Here is an 18,525-nt window from a genome sequence, read left to right on the forward strand (position 1 = left end):
AAAATAATTAAAACTCCCCCCCTAGTGTTGTCACTACTACACCATGAGAGATGTGATCTGGTTACAAGGAAAATCCATTTTTCAGACCTCTATTTTATTTTAAAATACTACCCATATCAATTTATGCATTATACATATGAAACAGTCTTAAAGCCTATCCTTGTAAAAACAATATATAAATTGTGTGCGTACGGTAAACATAAAACAAAACTAGCAAAAATGGTAAAAAATAAATAAATACAAGCTTTAGTCACTTGGGTGGGAAACCCCCGATCATGTTACATATTAAATAATGATATAAAGAAGAGTAATTGTGATTCTTATGCACAAATCACCATTACTTTTTCTTTATATCTGTTTAGACATTTTTATGAAAAGGGGGTCAAATAGATTCAAAGGACGTTGGGTGAAGCACTAAAATCTGCTTAATTGGTGAACTTTATTTGGAGGCTTGTCTCTGACACACATTCTAACATTTGACAAGTTGGGTTTGCTTTACCATCTTAATACCATGAAAATGTCAGTAGGGGTCAGCACAGTATATTAAACTATACTGAATGAAAGCCCTTAAGTGTGCCAAAAACGTTCTCTACCCGTATTGCTTTTGTAGGGGCTTAATAGCATAGCATGAAATACTGAACCCCCAACAAACCTTGTCAGGGAGCCCCTCTTGCCATATTTTAACCCTACCGTGGATATAAAAACATTAATCCGTGCCTTTAATTGCACCTGGATTTCAAATTTATAGATCTGGTCCTTGATCATCTACAAAATCTAATATGTAACAGATGATATTTCCATTAGTTTTTATGGTAGCATTCTTCAGAGATTGTCTAGATTCCACCCTGAATGTTATTTTAGACAAGTATCTAAATCGCAAACCATGAGTTTTCCCCAAACTTTAGACCATTAACCTGTCTCGATATTTCCCTGGGAGGGAAAAAGGTTGCATTACTCCTGTTTTAAGATTGTAGATTATACTGTAAACTGCAGCAAGGCCAGGCTTATTCGTTTTGGGTGGATATGGGATACTTTCCGTTAACGTAAAATATAACGTTTCAGTAATGACATGACAAGACGCACACACAAAAAAATCACTTCATGGTGAACTAGTGTCACTAAACTTTTATCTAGGGCCACAATCAGCAGACTATGTTGCAGCACAATAGCAGTGTCTGAAGGAAATACATATACTTTAAGGCATAGCAACGACCATTCAACATTTGAAGGCTCCCTCACTTTCGAACATACACGCTCTGCGACTTCAAGAAGGTCTCTTTAGTACAAAATTCACACAACAAAACCCCTAAGAAATCACCAAACGATAGCTGGTGAGGTATATTTCTTTCAACCGTGCGGCTACCAACAAAACACAGCAACACACCATTGTAATTAAGGGCGGAAGTGAGGCGCGGACCGTCTCCTCCGTTTCCGGTGGAGGAGGGGTAAACAGCGATAAGCCAAATGCCTTGGTGTGTTCCTGCATCCTGGTATCTCGGAGCCTCCATCCTGCTCTACAAGTACCCGGACTCAAAACAGGAAGTGAGTATGAGGCCCGGCCCTGTGTGAGTCAGGGTGGAAGGCCCCAATATTTGGTCCTTTAGAGTACCCGGATGTTCTATAACACGGGTCACTATTGGCCAGGAGAGAACTTGGGTAGCTCTAGAAGAAATATAAATATCACATTCTGTGACGTGTGTTTAGCCCTGGGTGCACTTCTCGCATCTTTTACATTGTTATTGTTGTGCATACATGATGTTTTGTAAATTCGTTTGCTATGTTTTGAATATCATATGTTGAGATTGTGTGTTTCTCAAAATGTGTTTTAATTATAATTAAGCACATAGTGGCTTAAAAAACTGACACACAAATATGTCTGACATACCAATTATTCTGTAATAGAAATAAACCACATTACAATAAAATAAGTTATTCTATAGTTTTATATTTCATTTACAGTTAAGTCAAGTTACTCCATCATTGCTGTATCTGTGTAAGCCCCATAAAATAAACAGGGCGCTGCTGCTGTGTCCGGTACTAAATCCAAGCCAACCACGGTTAAAGGAGCTGGAGACATGGCTATTTTATTATTTATTGTTTTATATAGTGCCATCGCATAGGGTAGACAGGACATAACACTTAGTGTATAACATAACATAACATGACATACAGAAACAACAGATGAGAAGGGCGCTGCTCAAAAGAGTTTACAATCTACAGAATATGCAATCATATGGATTGTGCTCATATATAATTCACATGTTGCAATTTTTAAAAAAAGTATCAAAACAAGTATTTTGCGGATGGGAATACAATGAGTTTTACATATAGAAAGGGTTTCTTGTGAAAAGTAGTTCTATCGCTATAACAACTAGTCCAGTTACTGAAGCAATCCCATCGGTTGCTATGGTGATATGAACACTTTCCAAACTTTGCATAAGGATCACTTTTATACGTACTTAAGTTAGGTCCGTACGAATCGAACTTTTTGCCTCTGTATCTTTTATCAATTTAAAAACATAGCCATAGAAATGTATGTGTTGTCCCGAGGGATGCTGCCAACAATTACATTACTCATGTGTAATGTCAGCAGCAACACAATTCCCTTAGTTTGCAGTTTGGTGCACGGCTATTTGTCTATACCAGACTTCAAACGAGAAGCAATAAAGAACTGTTCTATTGTGATTTTCTTGAATTCATGGTGAAAATTGCTGATGTAGCTATGTAAAAGCTGGGAGATATTACGTTCATTAAAGCGCTAAGAACATAATGCCTAGAAACCGCTGGAAGCAAAACTTTCCTGGAGAGAATCTTTTGATCATGTAACACATTGACTCATTCATGTGGCTTCTTGGAACACAACTGAGCCGATACATATTTGCTAAACTGAAAAGGCATTTTAACTTGTTTTGGGTTTGCAGACGAGAGATCGCATCAAAATCCCAATCATTAACTGGAGTTGTACAGATAAGCAGCCAAATGTGTGCTATAAAACAAAGCAAAAAACTAAACTACCAAGACTTCATATTGTTTCCGTATACATTTGAACATCTTGTTGATTGCTGTCCTAATATTTGGAAGTAAATGAGCCATAATGCAGTATAATGCCTATGATATGTGGCATGTTAATGTGGTCCATACAATTTTAAATGTGATTTTTCATATAAGAATACATATTGACCTGTTTAGCCAGGTCACATGTTTTAAGAAACAGCCACCAAGATCCGGAACAAGAGAGAGCTGAGGGCCCTCAACACAGGATAAACTGGACCTCAGCGTTTTTTGTTGCTCCGTTTAATAAAATGTGGTGTATGAAAAGATCCTATGAAAAGAACGTCTGTCCATCATAATCTCCAGAGAGCTTCTCCTTTTAAGAAGGTTGAGCTGGGGAGATTAATAAAATCACATCATGTATTTCACTATACATTATGAAGACCATGTCAGCCCTTCTGGACAAGGAACTTTCTGGGCTTAGTCTTCAGAACTGATGGTGAAGCTGGAATGCTCAAGCCTCTTGCCAAGTGCCACAAACTCACATTTATTTTGTTTCCTTTAAGATTGGACATGTCTAATGTTGCCAGTCATTAGCAGAATAATTCGTTTTTTAGCCTTCCTTTCATGTTTCCACATGGGTAGATGTCACAGTAAACATTCATTGCAACATTGGTGATTTATGTGAATCAACCTCTGCAGGTTAAAAATGATAACTACGTGTTTGTATTCTGAACTTGAGCCCCTAGCAGTTGAGTAGTTTTCTAGGCTTGCAGAATGTTAGTGAATGTGGTGCAATTGCACATGTACCATGTATGCAGCGTGTACTAGCGTGTTTTGTTTTTTGCACAGATTGAGTATGAGCACAGTTGAAGAAGTGTCTGGCACCGTGAAAGTACAAACCAGGAACTCTCTCACTCTTACCCAGGACCTTGACGGAAACCTAATCCTCCATTGTCCACAGAATGGTATTTGTGGATTTTAGTTATTATTATGAAGAAGTATTCACATTAGGCTTCAATATGGATTATGTGAAAAAAAATTTTTCTATTTATTTTGTTCATTAAAATGATCTCACAAGTGGGCATTATTTGTGCACACAGGGATATAGAAATAGCTTTTATAATATGCTGTTACAATTGGCTAATATAGCTGACATGCTCAAAGAAATGCATTCACAATTTGCTACAAAGTGCTGTATCTCTCTGGCATAATAATGCAGTTGCATGTAATTTGTATCATTTTGTCATTCGGCCCAGCCCTGTAATTTAAGTCCTCGTGGTAGTGCTGTGTGGGTTCCTAGTACATACACGTTGCTTACTTCAGCTCCATGAAATATGATGAAGTAAATCAATAAGCAATCATTTTAATCTGTAAACACCTTCACATAGGATTATTTAGTGGGCTGACCTGCAAAAGATTTGGGAAATGCGACAGATCTGCTTTAGGTTGCTGAATGTGGATTGCTTCACGCAGCTTTTGTAACAGGCTGCCGTTGATCTTATCGCCACAACAATTGCATTGATCATGAAACAAAAAGTCTATGCTACAGTTACATTCTTAAATACTGTTTTGCAAAAGTCTTTGACTAATACCGTATTTGCTCGATTATAAGACGACCCTGATTATAAGACGACCCCCCAAAATCTGAATATTAACTTAGGAAAAAAAGAAAAAGCCTGAATATAAGACGACCCCAAAGGAAAAAAGTTTTACCAGTAAATGTTAATTCATGTAAACTATTTTTTTTAATAAAAGCTATGATTGAGAAAAAGATTTTTTTTGTTTTTATTTCTTGTATTTTCCAACCTGTCCCCCAGTTACGCACATCTGCCCCCAGGCTTGCCACTCCAATATGGCACTGTGGCCCATGATATGCCTTTTAACCCTCTATATGCCACTGTGCCCCATGGTATGCCTTTTGACCCCCCTATGTTCCACTCTGCCTCCAGAAATGCCTTATACCCCTATATCCCATTCTGGCATTTAGGGGGTTAAAATGCATATTATGGGGCAGAGTGGCATATAGGGAGGTATAAGGCATTTCAGGAGGCAGAGTGGCATTAAGGGAGTTAAAAGGCATTGTATAGAGCACTCTGCCTCCAGAAATGCCTTATACCCCTATATGCCACTCTGCCAATTAGGGGGTTAAAAGGCATATTATGGGGCAGAGTGGCATATAGGGAGGTATAAGGCATTTCAGGAGGCAGAGTGCTCTATTAAATGCCCCCTTAACGCCACTCCAGAAATGCCCTATGCCCATTTAACACACACACACACACACACCCTATACCCCCATTTAACTAACACACACACACACACACACACACTCTCTCTCTCTCTCTCTCCCCCCCTCTCTCACCCCCCTTCCCCCGCTCTCCCCCCTCTCTTACCGGTGCTTCCAGCCGGGGCAGCGGGTTGACGTCGCCTTCTGCTGCAGCCGGAAGGAGGTGTGGCTAGCAGCGGGGGTTTGTATGCGTCCGTCGCGTATACTTTCCCCGGCTGTCAGAGATCAGAGTTCCCCGCACCGGTGCGGCACCGGTGCGGGGAAGTCTGATCTCTGACAGTCGGGGAAGGTGTATGCGACGGACGCAGACAACCCCCGCTGCTAGCCACACCTCCTTCCAGCTGCAGCGGACGTTGTCTACGCGGATCGCGTAGACGTCAACCCGCTGATGGGGGGGGGTCGGGTGAGACAGGAGGATCCAGGTCCCCTGCAGCGGTGCGGGGGATCTGGATCTTAGTCTCCTAATCAGACCTCTATTTGAGGTCTGATTAGAAGACGACCCCGATTAGAAGACGAGGGGTATTTTTCAGAGCATTTGCTCTGAAAAAAACCTCGTCTTATAATCGAGCAAATACGGTATGTGGCACAATTTAATATAGTCTTACAACTCCGACTAGAACATTTGTTGAGTGTTAATTCCATGTTAAATGCTGGGAATGTTAGTCTCACAAGAGCACAACCTCCTTATAAAATGTTTTACAAAGGTTAGAAGGTATAATTTGATGGATGCAGGTTCACAATAGGATGGGATGTAAATAGGTAAGTATAACTTCACATAGGAACAGATTTATAACTATTGTGGCTGTAAAACTCTTGTTATTAAAATCTTAACTTATTAAACCAAGCGGAGCTATACAGGAAGAATGAGCTTTATATTATATGTTTATGATCACTTTTAGAGACAGATGAAGTAGTCTCTGAAGAAATTGTTGGACCCCCTACCAAGAGACTGTGTTTGACACCTGAACATGAGCACAGTATTACCGAGACTACACCCTGTATATCTGTCGTGGCACTGCCATGTAGGTATATGGTAAAGAAAGTGTCCTGCCCCTGATTTCTCTACCGTTATCTGTTCAATTATGATAACATGAATGATTATACTACTATTAATTTATATACATTACAGATGGCAACACAAGAAACATTCAAAACAAAGAAATACCAGAATTTAGCTATTTTATAAAGCCTTTATAAAGGATTGTTTTTAAATGGCATGAACCCTCTTTATTTATTGGAATTGGGGAGTTGTTATATAAAATACTTTTCTTCTAGCTCTACTTTAGCTCTCTTAAATAATTAATCCACATCTTCTATGGTCTGCAAACTCACCCTTTTTTAACTTATTTCAGTGTCTGGAAATGACAGTAGTTTCGAGGTAACAATGACCGCAACCACAGAAGTGGCTGATGATGACTTGAATGAGGACTCCATCACGCAGATCCAGGTATTACATGTTGACCCAAATTGTGCCTATTTGTTTTATGCATATATTATTAATTCTGTAATACTGCAGTTTCGAATTGTTTTCAACTCATCTTTTCTAGATTCTCCAGAATGAACAACACGATGACATTTCTCCCACCGGCAATGAAGAGGCATCGGCAGTCAGTCGAGCCTGGTTCACTAGCAAAGAAGACAAAGATACTCTTACCAATAAAGGTTTCCTATATTACTATACTAAAAGTGCATTCCTGAGAGTATTTGCTTTATATGTATTTACAGATATCAGCTTCTCCGAGATAAACGTGTAAACTAAATATCTTAAAACAGTAGCTGTGTTTTATTTAAGGCAACGTAAAAAAGGAGGCCATTGAGCATGCACAAATTCCACTGAATAACCTCCCCTTTTTAAGGTCACAGATGGAAGCAAGGCATGTGGTCCAAAGAGGAAATTGCGATCTTAATGAACAACATTGATCAGTACTTAAAGGTAATAAGTGGTTTTTGTTCTTGATACAAACACATATGCATGTTCAAGGATTGCTTAAGGGTGGATGAAGTTCTCCGTTTTATTTAATATACCTGCTTATGTGCATGAGATTTTCTTGTCTGCAAGTTTATAATATGCATATCTGAACTGCAACAGTTTTTTGTGCTTATTCATCTGTTTCTGAGAGATATGGTAGTTACGTGTGCTAGAGTGACCCAGTCAAAAAAGCAGTCCGCATGGTTTAACTAAACCACTGTCCCTTTAAAAAATGAAGCAACAGAAACACTTTTTTTTTCTCTGGCTGTACACGTTTCCATCAAAGCAATGGCAGAAGGTATTCTTACGCTTCATTTTGGGCCCCAAGATCTGTGTCTGGACAGGCACCTATGAACCACAAAGTGCATCTTTACCTTATACTGGTTAGTTATAAGAGCAAAACATGTTTTTGATTATGTAATGCACTGTGGGTGAACAACAAATGACCTGGAACAATGTGGCCCAGATTCAAATGCACAGTCATTCCGTTCTGAAATCCATTCATTTTCTTCTGTTAGTTGATGATGAGCAAATATATAATTCTATCAGACATAATTTTAGATTAATTTTGTCTGTTTACCATCTAAATGAAGCCCATCAGTGGCCAGGTCCTTGACTAGGTTAATATTTTGAGATGCTAAGTTTTTTTCTCTTTTGGTGGGGGGGTGAACACTGTAATAACTCATTGAATTCTATGATAGCTCTCTGTACAGTCCACCTTTTTCTTTTATTTCAGTATCAAATTGTTTTGTTTAGTCGAGTGTCAGTATTATTTTTATTGAACAGTCCTTCAAATGTCTCATTTAAAGCCAAGGACCTGGCCGGTCGCATTGTGCAGACAATCTATTAGGGTTCAAATGGAGGAAAAATGGTGTACCTGAACAATGTATATAACTTCCTATAGTAGAATCTCTAAGTAACAGAGAAGAGGCTGAAGAACCATTAAGCATAAACTTTTTGTTTGTGACAAATTCTCTTTAAACTTTCCACTCATCCCAAATAGTGCTCTTTGCAGTTCAATACAGTAAACGAGCCTTGGTTACAGTGTTGATAGGTTGTATCCCCTGTATATAATTGTTCATATAGCAGACCCGCATTGAAATGAAGTGTACACCTTGCAACAACCTATGGGCTGTTCAAAACATTATATAAAATATGTTATGTACACAACTGCTATATATTATAATGCTTAAGTAGAAGTTATAACATTTTGTAGCACCGTATGGATCACTTGGGTATTGTGATTTTGACTCCCTCACTTCACGATTCATTATGAAGGGCCAGCACTGACAGGTTTCTCCATCAGGAATTGTTGAGCTGGCTCTGTATAATGCATAATTCAATGCATGAGCAGACTATCACAGATTTAACTATGCATTATACATAGTTCTTCCTGCAACAGATGCTCACCATTCATAATGTATAGTCAAGGGGTTGAAACCATAACTCTCCTAGGAAGTCTCCTGACAACACTCCCTTTAGTGAATAGACCCATTTGTTTTTGTTTCTTCAGGCACATGGCATTAAAGATGCAACAGAGATTATTTTTGAGATGTCCAAAGATGAGAGGAAAGACTTCTATCGAACAATAGCTTGGGGTTTGAATCGCCCCCTGTTTGCTGTGTACAGGAGAGTTCTGCGCATGTATGATGATAGGAACCACGTGGGAAAGTAAGAGAAAAAGGCTTTATATTAAAAATCAAAAGTCTGGAAACAAAGCCACCATTCACTTGCTGCATGATGTGATGTTTGCTGTGTGATACCAAATAAAATATGTCCATCCTTTCTATCACCTCTCAATTCACATGAGCAGGGTTCATTGTGAGCAGTTCACCCTTCATAGTCCTTATAAAACATGCACTGTGCAGGCTGTTACAGGGACCCACTGCTGCTTTGTGAACTACAGTGTACACAGTGTTAGACGGCTCATAAGAATTCCTGGTGTCAAGATGTACTCTATCTTGTTAAAGAGCGAAATAACGGAGAAAAATCTATTTTATCTTTTGTTTTTGTAGATTAGGGTCTAAATGGCTTACCTGAAGCTCGGCCCATATGTTAAAGAGCTACCTATTACCAACATGATTTTCTGTCTTATAAAATGCCTTACGGGAGAATCTAGAAGTGCATGCTCTTTAATAGGTTATTCTGTCCCTCGTAGATCTGTGATAGATTATTACATTTTATTTACAAGGCGTAAGTAGATTTGTTGGCTCTATTACAATGATAGGTTAAGGTGTGAAATGAGGGGGTTCAGAAGAGGATCAGAGGTGCAATTTGGACATACATAGAAGACAGGTTGCCGTGTCTAGTTTAATGCAGGAGAGCAGATTAGTTGATCTGACGAATTTGAAGCCAGGGATGGATATCTAAATAGTTCAGGGTGCGTCCACCTGTTAACCTATGAGTTACATAGAAACCTGGAATTTGATAGCAGACTTTGGTTCATCCAGTCTGCCCTTTTTTCTACTTTCAAAACGTCAAGGTTTATTTGGTCCTTAGTCTTGTCATATATTCAGGATAGGCTTATACCTAGCTCATGCATGTTTTATTAGCTTGTACCATTTCTGCTGGAAGGTTATTCCTCTTATCTACCACGCGCGAGGCTTATAGATGTGTATATTTTGTTCTCCTTCTCTGGGACCTATAAGTCAAATTAGGGCTTGGGATCACCTTCAAATAAGAACCATAAATAAATGTAGTCTTGTGCATGTTTCACTGGAGAAGGAATATCCGTGTGATGAGATTTAAGTATTGTTGTTTTTCTTTCCATACAGATACACACATGCAGAAATTGAAAGACTTCGAGAGTAAGTTGTCCTCAATTAGGCTTGATAGTTGATGCATGGTAGTGCAAGCCTGGGCATTCCCCCCCAGTCTTCTTCCCTGCAAAGAGTAGACTGAAATATGGAAACATTTTTTTAATTAAGTTTACTAAACTTTGAGGTTTTGCCCTCTGTGTTTTCCAACTTGCTACTGGCTAACACAGATCAGATAAATAAAATGGCAAAAGCAAAACTAAACTAGTGCCTGTGTTTTTTTATGTAGTCAATTTAGAAGATGTTTTTATATTTATTTTGCAGACTGCGAGTGAAGCATGGGAATGATTGGGCAACGATAGGAGCTGCTCTTGGAAGGAGCGCCTCATCTGTGAAAGATCGCTGCCGTCTGATGAAAGAAACCTGCAGAACTGGTGTGTCTGCTGCATCCAGTACCAGCATTACCTTTGACTTAGAGAAGAAAAAACTATACATACTTGTGAAATATATTGAAATAGCGATAGGAATTTGATGTCAAGCTTCCCAGGAGCTTGTGTAATAGTTGACATATATGAAGTTGAAATGTCTTCAGTTCATATAGTAAATATGGTGTTTCTCAAACAGCAAGGAGTTGGTAGATGCTTTTCTGCTGTAATAATGGCTTGAACAGGGTTTTGTAAACCAAGTCACGCACCCAAGATGCACTTCACCATGCATGCATTTATTTTTAATTTAAACGTGCATAAAAAAAGGGTAATGAAAATGTACGGGGTGCGTTTTGCCCGTGGCTTTATAAGGTCAAAAATCAGTCCGTGTTTAGACATTTAAGTTTGTTAAATATACAGGAACGTTTCCTATGAAACATGATTGCAAAAGAGTTTTCTAATGATCAATTAGCACTTCATACTTAAACTTGGATTAGCGACATGCCATTGGACCATAAGAGTGATGGGAGTGATAAAGGGTCTCTGTACACCCGTGAAGATATTCTGTTAAAATTAGCCATTTCCAGCTACAACATTAACAACGTCTACACTGTGTTTCTGCTCCATTAGATGTTATTTTAATCGACAAAATTTGCTTTTCAAAAACAAGGCAATTTCCGAGTGACCTCAAATTTTTGACCGGTACTGTGTTTGTGTGTGTGTATGTATATATATATATATATGTATGTATGTATATATATATATATATATATATATACTGCAGATTTCAGATAATAATATTCTGCATACATTAGGCGGCTTTCACCCATGTAAAGTGTAACTATTTTGAGATTTAATGGGATACCCAGAACAGCTAAAATCATGTGTATTACATAAGCTACTTGAAATTAACATATACTAGTTATTTTATTTGTCCTCACACAGCTTAACACTTTCGCGTTGTTTTACATTTACAAGGGAAGTGGACAGATGAAGAAGAGAGAAGGCTAACGGAGGTTGTCCATGAGCTCACTGGCACTGAAGCAGGAGATATAGTAACACAAGGAGTGTCTTGGGCATTAGTGGCTGAACGAGTGGGAACACGGTCAGAAAAGCAGTGTCGCTCTAAGTGGTTAAATTATTTGAACTGGAAGCAGAGCGGTGGCACTCAGTGGACCAAAGAAGATGAAATCAATTTGATCCTGAGGTTTGACAAATCTTATCCATTTAAATTGGTTCATGTAGTAGTCTTGCTCATAAGTATTATGTGTATTTGATATTTTTGTAATGGCAAATGGACTGCCTTTTATACTAAGTACAAAGCGTGTTTTATATATGAAAAGATTACCACTCAAAAAGTACTAGTATCACCATCGCCAACAATGAAACACGCCTGCTGATTGGATCATTCCTTTGGTTGCTGTGGTCATTGATGGCTTTTCAAACTCTACGCCGCCACAGTATCAACAAAATATTTTAGCCCCAAGATGTGTTAAACGCTAGGCTTCATTAACAGTATTAATATAAAAACCTGTTATTACGTATAAGTGATTCTGGTGAAATGTTTGAAAAGTGTCCATATTACCATAGCAACCGTGGTCACGCCATCAGAAACATTCTATTAGCTTTATGGTAATAAGACTGCTTTTTAAACTTTCCAGTAAAATCAGTTTTTAATATGCAAACCCTCTGTGGGGGAAAAAAGAAAGAGTGTTTTTGTAACGTAACCTCTACCTGTGTGTCTGTTCACATTATGCAGAGGCTTTAATTCCACAGCAGATCACATGGAGAGTTTCCCATAGTATCGCTCCTATTTAACATGATCAGCTAACTATTGTGAGGAATCCCTTTCTTCCCACCAGTTTGCTTGGTTCCCACTCTGTCGCCTATAGTAATGACCACGACAGTAAGACACGTGCAGTTGTCATTCAGGGACAGCCATGATGAAGTGTCTGTATTGTCGCTGAAAATTTTTCCTTATGGTAGATTGAATTGCTTGCCTTGTTTTGCTTTACTGTCTGTTCATGTGCTAGAATAGCAGAGCTCGGTGTGGAAGATGAAAATGACATAAACTGGGATATATTGTCAGAAGGATGGAGCAGTGTTCGCTCACCACAGTGGCTCAGGAGTAAATGGTGGACTGTCAAGCGGCAGATTGGAAATCACAAGGATGTATCATTCCCTGGTAATGGATGTGTCATTAAAATAATGTTGAGTATAATGTACTAGTTGGCTTAGGTTTGCTGCACTCTGCAGACATTCGGTTTACCGCAGGACTCTCATTAGGTGGCTGTGTATATCATGTTTATATGGTTTACAGTGTATACCAACTTTTGCACTCTACTGGCTAAGGATTCTGGGAGTTGTAGCACACATGCATTCAGTAAAAAGTCACCAGCAAGATACGTGTAAAATAGTGACATGTTCGTCTACCCCAGCATGCTTACCTATGAACGTGTATATATTTCAGTGTTAATTAAAGGCCTGCGACAGCTGCATGAAAACCAAACGTCCCTCCTGGGTGCTGAGGAGCTGGGCAGCAAAGTGGATATCCAGTCCCAAAGTGGTAATCCCAACATTCAGCATGTCCAGATCAGACTAGCTCATTTGGAGGACAGCCCAGGTCATCCTCAAAGTTCCATGGCAACCTTACAGATACCTGTACAGATTACACATCTACGTAAGTGCTATCTGTCCCTCGCCACATTTCAGAGACAAACATAAAAAAAGGTGATGTCCAAGCATTGTTCAAGGTCAGGAGGAGCCCTGGGGCAACAGTGTGCGAGCAGCCTTGTGACGTCACGTGACCTCCAATACGTTCCTGTCTCCCTGTGCCAGTTATAAATAGTTTAGAAAAGGCCCTTCCGACCTGGATCGGTGCGGTCCAGGTCTGAAGGGCCCTTTCCAAACAATTTTATTCCGGTACAAGGAGAAGGGAAGAAGAGATCACAGGGGTCACACCGAGCCACCTAGAGGCACGGGCCCAGTCGCAACTGCGACCCATGTAGTTACGCCAGTGTATGCAGAACGTTGTTTTTCCTTTTGAAGATAATCTTCAACATATTATACATCTTTCGCAATAGTTATTCATACAAACTGTAAATAAAATGAAACATTGACATATTTTGAACAATGTATTATATGCAACAATATACATGAAAATGTGCATATTCTGCACCTAATTCTAACATCAGTTATCTGTGAGTGCAGAAACAGGGTAACATTCAGTTCTATGCACTTGGGGATGCCTTGTAAAAGAGCCAAGATTTTAGTTGGCTGTGGGGTGGTCTTCTGTGATGATGGGTTGAAGCAAGGTGTTTCAGAGCCAAGGTTTACAGCCGCCTTGTTTTTTCCTTGTGGCAAGAGCAGTTGAGGAGGAATTGAGTTGCTGGGTGGAACGTAAAGTTCACATGCATGCTCACACACACAAAGTATGACTGTGCACATACATATACATACATCTCACCTCCCTCCCATCCTCACTTAACTCTCACCGCTCCTGCAGCTTTCCCTCTGGCTGCTCATGCACACTGCAAGCAGCCTCGGTTTCACTGCGGGGTCACTTGACCCCGGTCAGTTCCCGTCTCACAGTGCGGGTTCAGATTAGTTTAGAAAGGGTCCTTCCTACCTGGATCAGTCGGGGAGACAGGAAGAAAGGGTCGCACCAGAGCCCCTAGCGGCACGGGCCTGGTTGCGACTGCTGCAAACCATGTAGTTACAGGGAAAAGAAAAAATGTTGTTGCGCTAAGCTAGTCTCAGGCTCAAATACAAATATGTAATATGAGGCCTACCGAGCAGGCAGGAGCATGCCGCAAATACAGTTTATACAAAAACTAGCTTAGCGCGCCGACATTTTTTCTTTTCCGTTTGCTCACATTTGAGGCTGTTGGCTCCTCATCAGTCTGGTTGTAGCTTGCTGTCCAGGGGTTAATGGGGAGGAAGGTTAATTGCACCTCCCCCAACACATTAATAAGGTTTTGGTAGCAGTATAAACTGCTTTGTGTGCCCACTATGAAGGAGGTGAGAGTAGGTTCTCACCCTATTGCGAGTGTGCCTTGATGTGGCGGGTGAGCTTAATTATGCTTTGGCCAATTCATATAACCAAAACCTCTCATTTATATTATGTTTATCTATTTGTTGCCAACTTTTAGACTTTATTAGGGTGAGAAGCGCAGACAGTTTTTGTTTTTTGTATACCCCTCTATTTATGCCAGTGGGCAAAGTTGTTACATGGGGGCCCCTCAACACTAGAAAGCCATTGTTTGCTCAGTAGGATTACTTTTTTCACCTATAGACAGTTACAGCACAAATTAGCCTGTGATTGGAAAACTGAATACAGTCACACACCCAGGAATGATACTTAAGGAAGGGGGGCCACAGATAAAACTGGGGGGGGGGGGCAAATTTTCACACACAATTAAGTATCAAGTAAGCCAGTATAGAAATAAACCTGTTGTGATGGAAGCGTCTTCTGATTGCCTGGTTGGGTTGTGTCCAAGGCACTTTTTATTCCAGCAGTCCTGAGACATTAATATGAAGTTTTTCTTTATTTTTTTTGTCTAGCCTCATCAGACTCATCCTCCTCCACAGTTGATCCAGAGACAATAACACTAAACAGCAGTGCCCTGCAGACATTTGAGATCCTCCCAGTAAGTGCGTGACAATGTAGAACAGGTACATTAAAACCGTACTGGTGTCCAGTAAAAGGATGTATGAAACACAAATATTACCATTGTTGTACTAGAGGTCAAGTTTTGTTTCTTAATCAAGTTCTTGTTTCTTAATCATTTTTTTTTTTTAAGTATTGCAACGATGAAGCCCGAGTAATGATTAAATACATAAGAACCAAAATTTTAAATGCATATACCTCCCTATAAACCTTGCTTTAAGAATAGACAAGCATTGAAAAATATTTAATTTCACTTTTTTTTTGCCTGTACAGTGTTTTTGTTAAAAATGATCTCTAGCATTAAAAAGACATTGATCTGGATTAGAGTCAACAAATTGCAATATTGGCAACTAGTAATTTGGCACATGATTTGGCCAAACCTATTATTGGCCGTGTTATAAGAAAAATACTTTTCAATCTGAATGGTGCTTGGTTATGAAGCCAGTTCCTAACTCAACCATAAATGTTTTTTCTTATATCTCAGTCATTTTTCCTGCAGCCAAGTGGTACCACTGGCACCTTCATCCTCCAGACGGCATCAAGCCAAAGTCTTCCATTATCATTAACTACAAGCCCAGCAGTGACACTGGCATCCAACTCATCTCCAGCATCTCCAGAACAAATAATTGTGCATGCCTTATCTGTAAGTCCTTTTTTATTCCCTTAAGCTGTTTTCCAGACTGCTGAGACCCACAGGGGTGCATCCAATGTAAAGACAACTAATGTATGGAGGGATGTTCCATTATCATACTCCGCATAGTCCTACTCTGGAATTTTGTTTACATGTTCAATGGTATAGTTTAATTTTTGCCAACATATTTTTTTTTTGCAATTGGTAAAAAGGAACATTTTAAAACTAGCGGTTGGGCAATGTTATCTTTGACATATGTAGGCTGCCCAATGGACCACCTATGGCTCATTAGAGGTTTTCAGTTTTTTTCTGGTGGGCACTGCTACCTTTCAGATCGTGCTAATGTGTATATGCGTACCTCTGACCCATAGTGATTGTTTTATCTGTTCACAGCCTGAACACGTACTCAACACTAGTGACAATGTTACAGTCCATTGCCATACACCTGGCATTATAATTCGCACTGTGGCATCAGAAGAGACCACTTCACCTTTGGCTCTGGCAGATCATACCATTGATTCAGACATGCAGCAAGATGTTATTAGGAATCCCCAAAGTGCTTTGGAAGTGGACTCATTTTCCCAGGAGATCCATCATACTGCCATGCACACCGACCATGAGTCTTTGTACTGCTCTGAGCAATCTTTACAGCCAAGGATGCAAAGCAGCATAAAACTGATGCATCATGTTGGAAAAGCTGAGGAAATATCAGAGGAAGACTCACAGCCGAATGACAGTGACATTTCTTTGTCTGACAACTACGTTAAAGAAGTAAGACTGAGAATAACCCTAGGGACTTAAAAAAAATAAAATAAAAACAAACTTTAAAAGCTTTAATTCCTGTCATTCCTGTGTCTATAAATCTCCATTATCTTGTCTCTTTTTTCTTTGCTATATAGGGGCTTAGGCCTACTGCATTAGAGGAACAATGTGAGCAGCTTTCCACCCAAGATGGAACTGTGCTCATTGGTCCATCCTCACACAGTTACATTCAGGCAGGAGATATTGATGGAGAGCCTGTGCTTCCTCTGACAACACTAGCAGGTACAAGAAATACTGACAATCAAATCTGATACAATAACTCAACAATTATATGAAGTGTAAAAGGGAACCAGGAGGTCTGTCTACAAGACGGGAAGCCACTCAAGTTAGAGTAAAGATGCTCTTCTAGGGAAAAGGTCTTCTAAAGAACTGTACCACCAGTCACAACACAACAGTCAGGGTGGAGAACACATTTTATTAAGACTGGGCATAGTTTAGTCACATAGCAGGGGAGGGAAAATTGACGAACATGGGAAAAGACTTACATTATTAACACATAACACAACAGCATGGCATCATGCAGCCAACATTGCTCCAAACTAATCGCCTCACACATTCAACAATGGAGACTACACAACAGATCTGAAGGGATTAGGGAAGTAACACTTAAACATAGACTAGACGGCGAGCCATTCTTAATATCCATATAATGGAAACAAGAGGGTAAAAATACAGAATATTTCAATTTAACCCCTGTATGTCAATGGAAAAATGCAGTCCCAATTTTCATAAAATGGGAGTCCAGCATCTGTTACACACAGGTTTAGTAGGGCTTCTGCTTCACTGAAAGGTAGCTCAATAGTATGTCCTAAACTCCCCCCCCAAACAAAACATTTGTTTAGTTACTGGTGTTTTTTTTTTTATTAGCACTAATGTGCTGTGTTTCAATCCTAGATCCTATTCTGCATCACCATGGTGATAGAACATGTCTCAATGGCTCATCATTGGATGGACCAGACTCAGATGATTCAAAAGATGAAGACCTTTAGCAGCGTCAGTCATTCCAGTTCACCGGTCCTTTTGTCTGCCCTTGTCTGCCCATCCATTCCACTGTTCACCCATGCAGTTCATGTGTTACTCAGCACTATGCTACATGTTGGCATGGGTTCATTTTACAGCGAATGCACATCTTGCTATTTATTTTTAGGCTCGGACACTTAGTGCCATGAACAGAACTCACTTAATGTAGTGTTTTAACTAATTTCATTCCTTTAGCTGCAGCCATTCTTACATAGGCACTACAGTGCAGGTGCCAAGTTTACTTGCTTGAAATAGAGAATTCAGTAACAAGCAATACCAAGAAGTTTAATATTTTCTCAATGGTGAAGACTGAACATTTAGCCCACAGCACTAGATTAGGTGTAGCTCAACCATAATAATCACTAGAGATGGAACAGCTTTCTTGTTGTTAGGTTCGAGTTGTCAGTTGAGTAAAAACAACAAAAAAAGCTGCTGTTAAACTGGAAATCAAACCTTCCCAAATCAAGTTTAAATATGCAGTATTAAGCTTAACACGCTGGTCAAGCAGGAGAACCATTTTTCTTATTGACTGCCAACTAAAAGCAGGCCTGTCAAACAAACCTGGTAGCGAAACAGATAGCAAAAGCAGATACAAAATAATGATACTTACCTGAATGCTGCTGGCATTGGTTGCTTGCTTGTTTTGTTTAAAGCAGTGCTCATTGCTAGTTAGTAGAAAAGTACAATCCCAAATCCATAAAACTAGAAACACATAAAAAAGGAAGCTCCCACATAGTTTATACTTATACTCTGAATGATATCCTTTAAAGGCTTTTTCGACACGTTACAAAACGTGCATAGAACCCAAATTATAAAAGAGTATACGTAAAAGAGATACGATTTTTAAAACTTAGACAGATGGGGGACTTATAAGATTCAGAGATCAAATATTAAACACTCTGCTCGTTTGAAGCATGTTGAGAGAAATATTATTCTTCCGCTAGCAGCTGATCTG

At 39.5% G+C, this 18,525-nt stretch overlaps 1 protein-coding gene across 3 annotated transcripts; it reads left to right on the forward strand.

Moving 5' to 3' along the window:
* The first annotated feature begins 1,433 nt into the window (after positions 1 to 1,433).
* On the forward strand, positions 1,434 to 17,574 carry DMTF1 (cyclin D binding myb like transcription factor 1). 3 transcript variants are annotated; one of them, XM_053464609.1, is made up of 17 exons: positions 1,434 to 1,542; positions 3,844 to 3,959; positions 6,178 to 6,300; positions 6,631 to 6,725; positions 6,826 to 6,940; positions 7,135 to 7,211; positions 8,761 to 8,918; positions 10,022 to 10,054; positions 10,328 to 10,437; positions 11,407 to 11,635; positions 12,462 to 12,613; positions 12,899 to 13,108; positions 14,992 to 15,077; positions 15,582 to 15,740; positions 16,122 to 16,499; positions 16,628 to 16,772; positions 17,445 to 17,574. In XM_053464609.1, the coding sequence occupies exons 2-17, from the start codon at positions 3,851 to 3,853 to the stop codon at positions 17,537 to 17,539; spliced, it is 2,274 nt and encodes a 757-aa protein (XP_053320584.1). In that variant the 5' UTR covers positions 1,434 to 1,542; positions 3,844 to 3,850; the 3' UTR covers positions 17,540 to 17,574. The 3 variants fall into 3 exon arrangements, with proteins under 3 accessions (XP_053320584.1, XP_053320585.1, XP_053320586.1); XM_053464610.1 differs by having other exon boundaries at positions 15,597 to 15,740; XM_053464611.1 differs by lacking the exon at positions 6,178 to 6,300.
* Positions 17,575 to 18,525: the final 951 nt, after the last annotated feature.

The sequence above is a fragment of the Spea bombifrons genome, chromosome 4, assembly GCF_027358695.1.
Source record: "Spea bombifrons isolate aSpeBom1 chromosome 4, aSpeBom1.2.pri, whole genome shotgun sequence".
NCBI classification, from domain to species: domain Eukaryota; kingdom Metazoa; phylum Chordata; class Amphibia; order Anura; family Pelobatidae; genus Spea; species Spea bombifrons.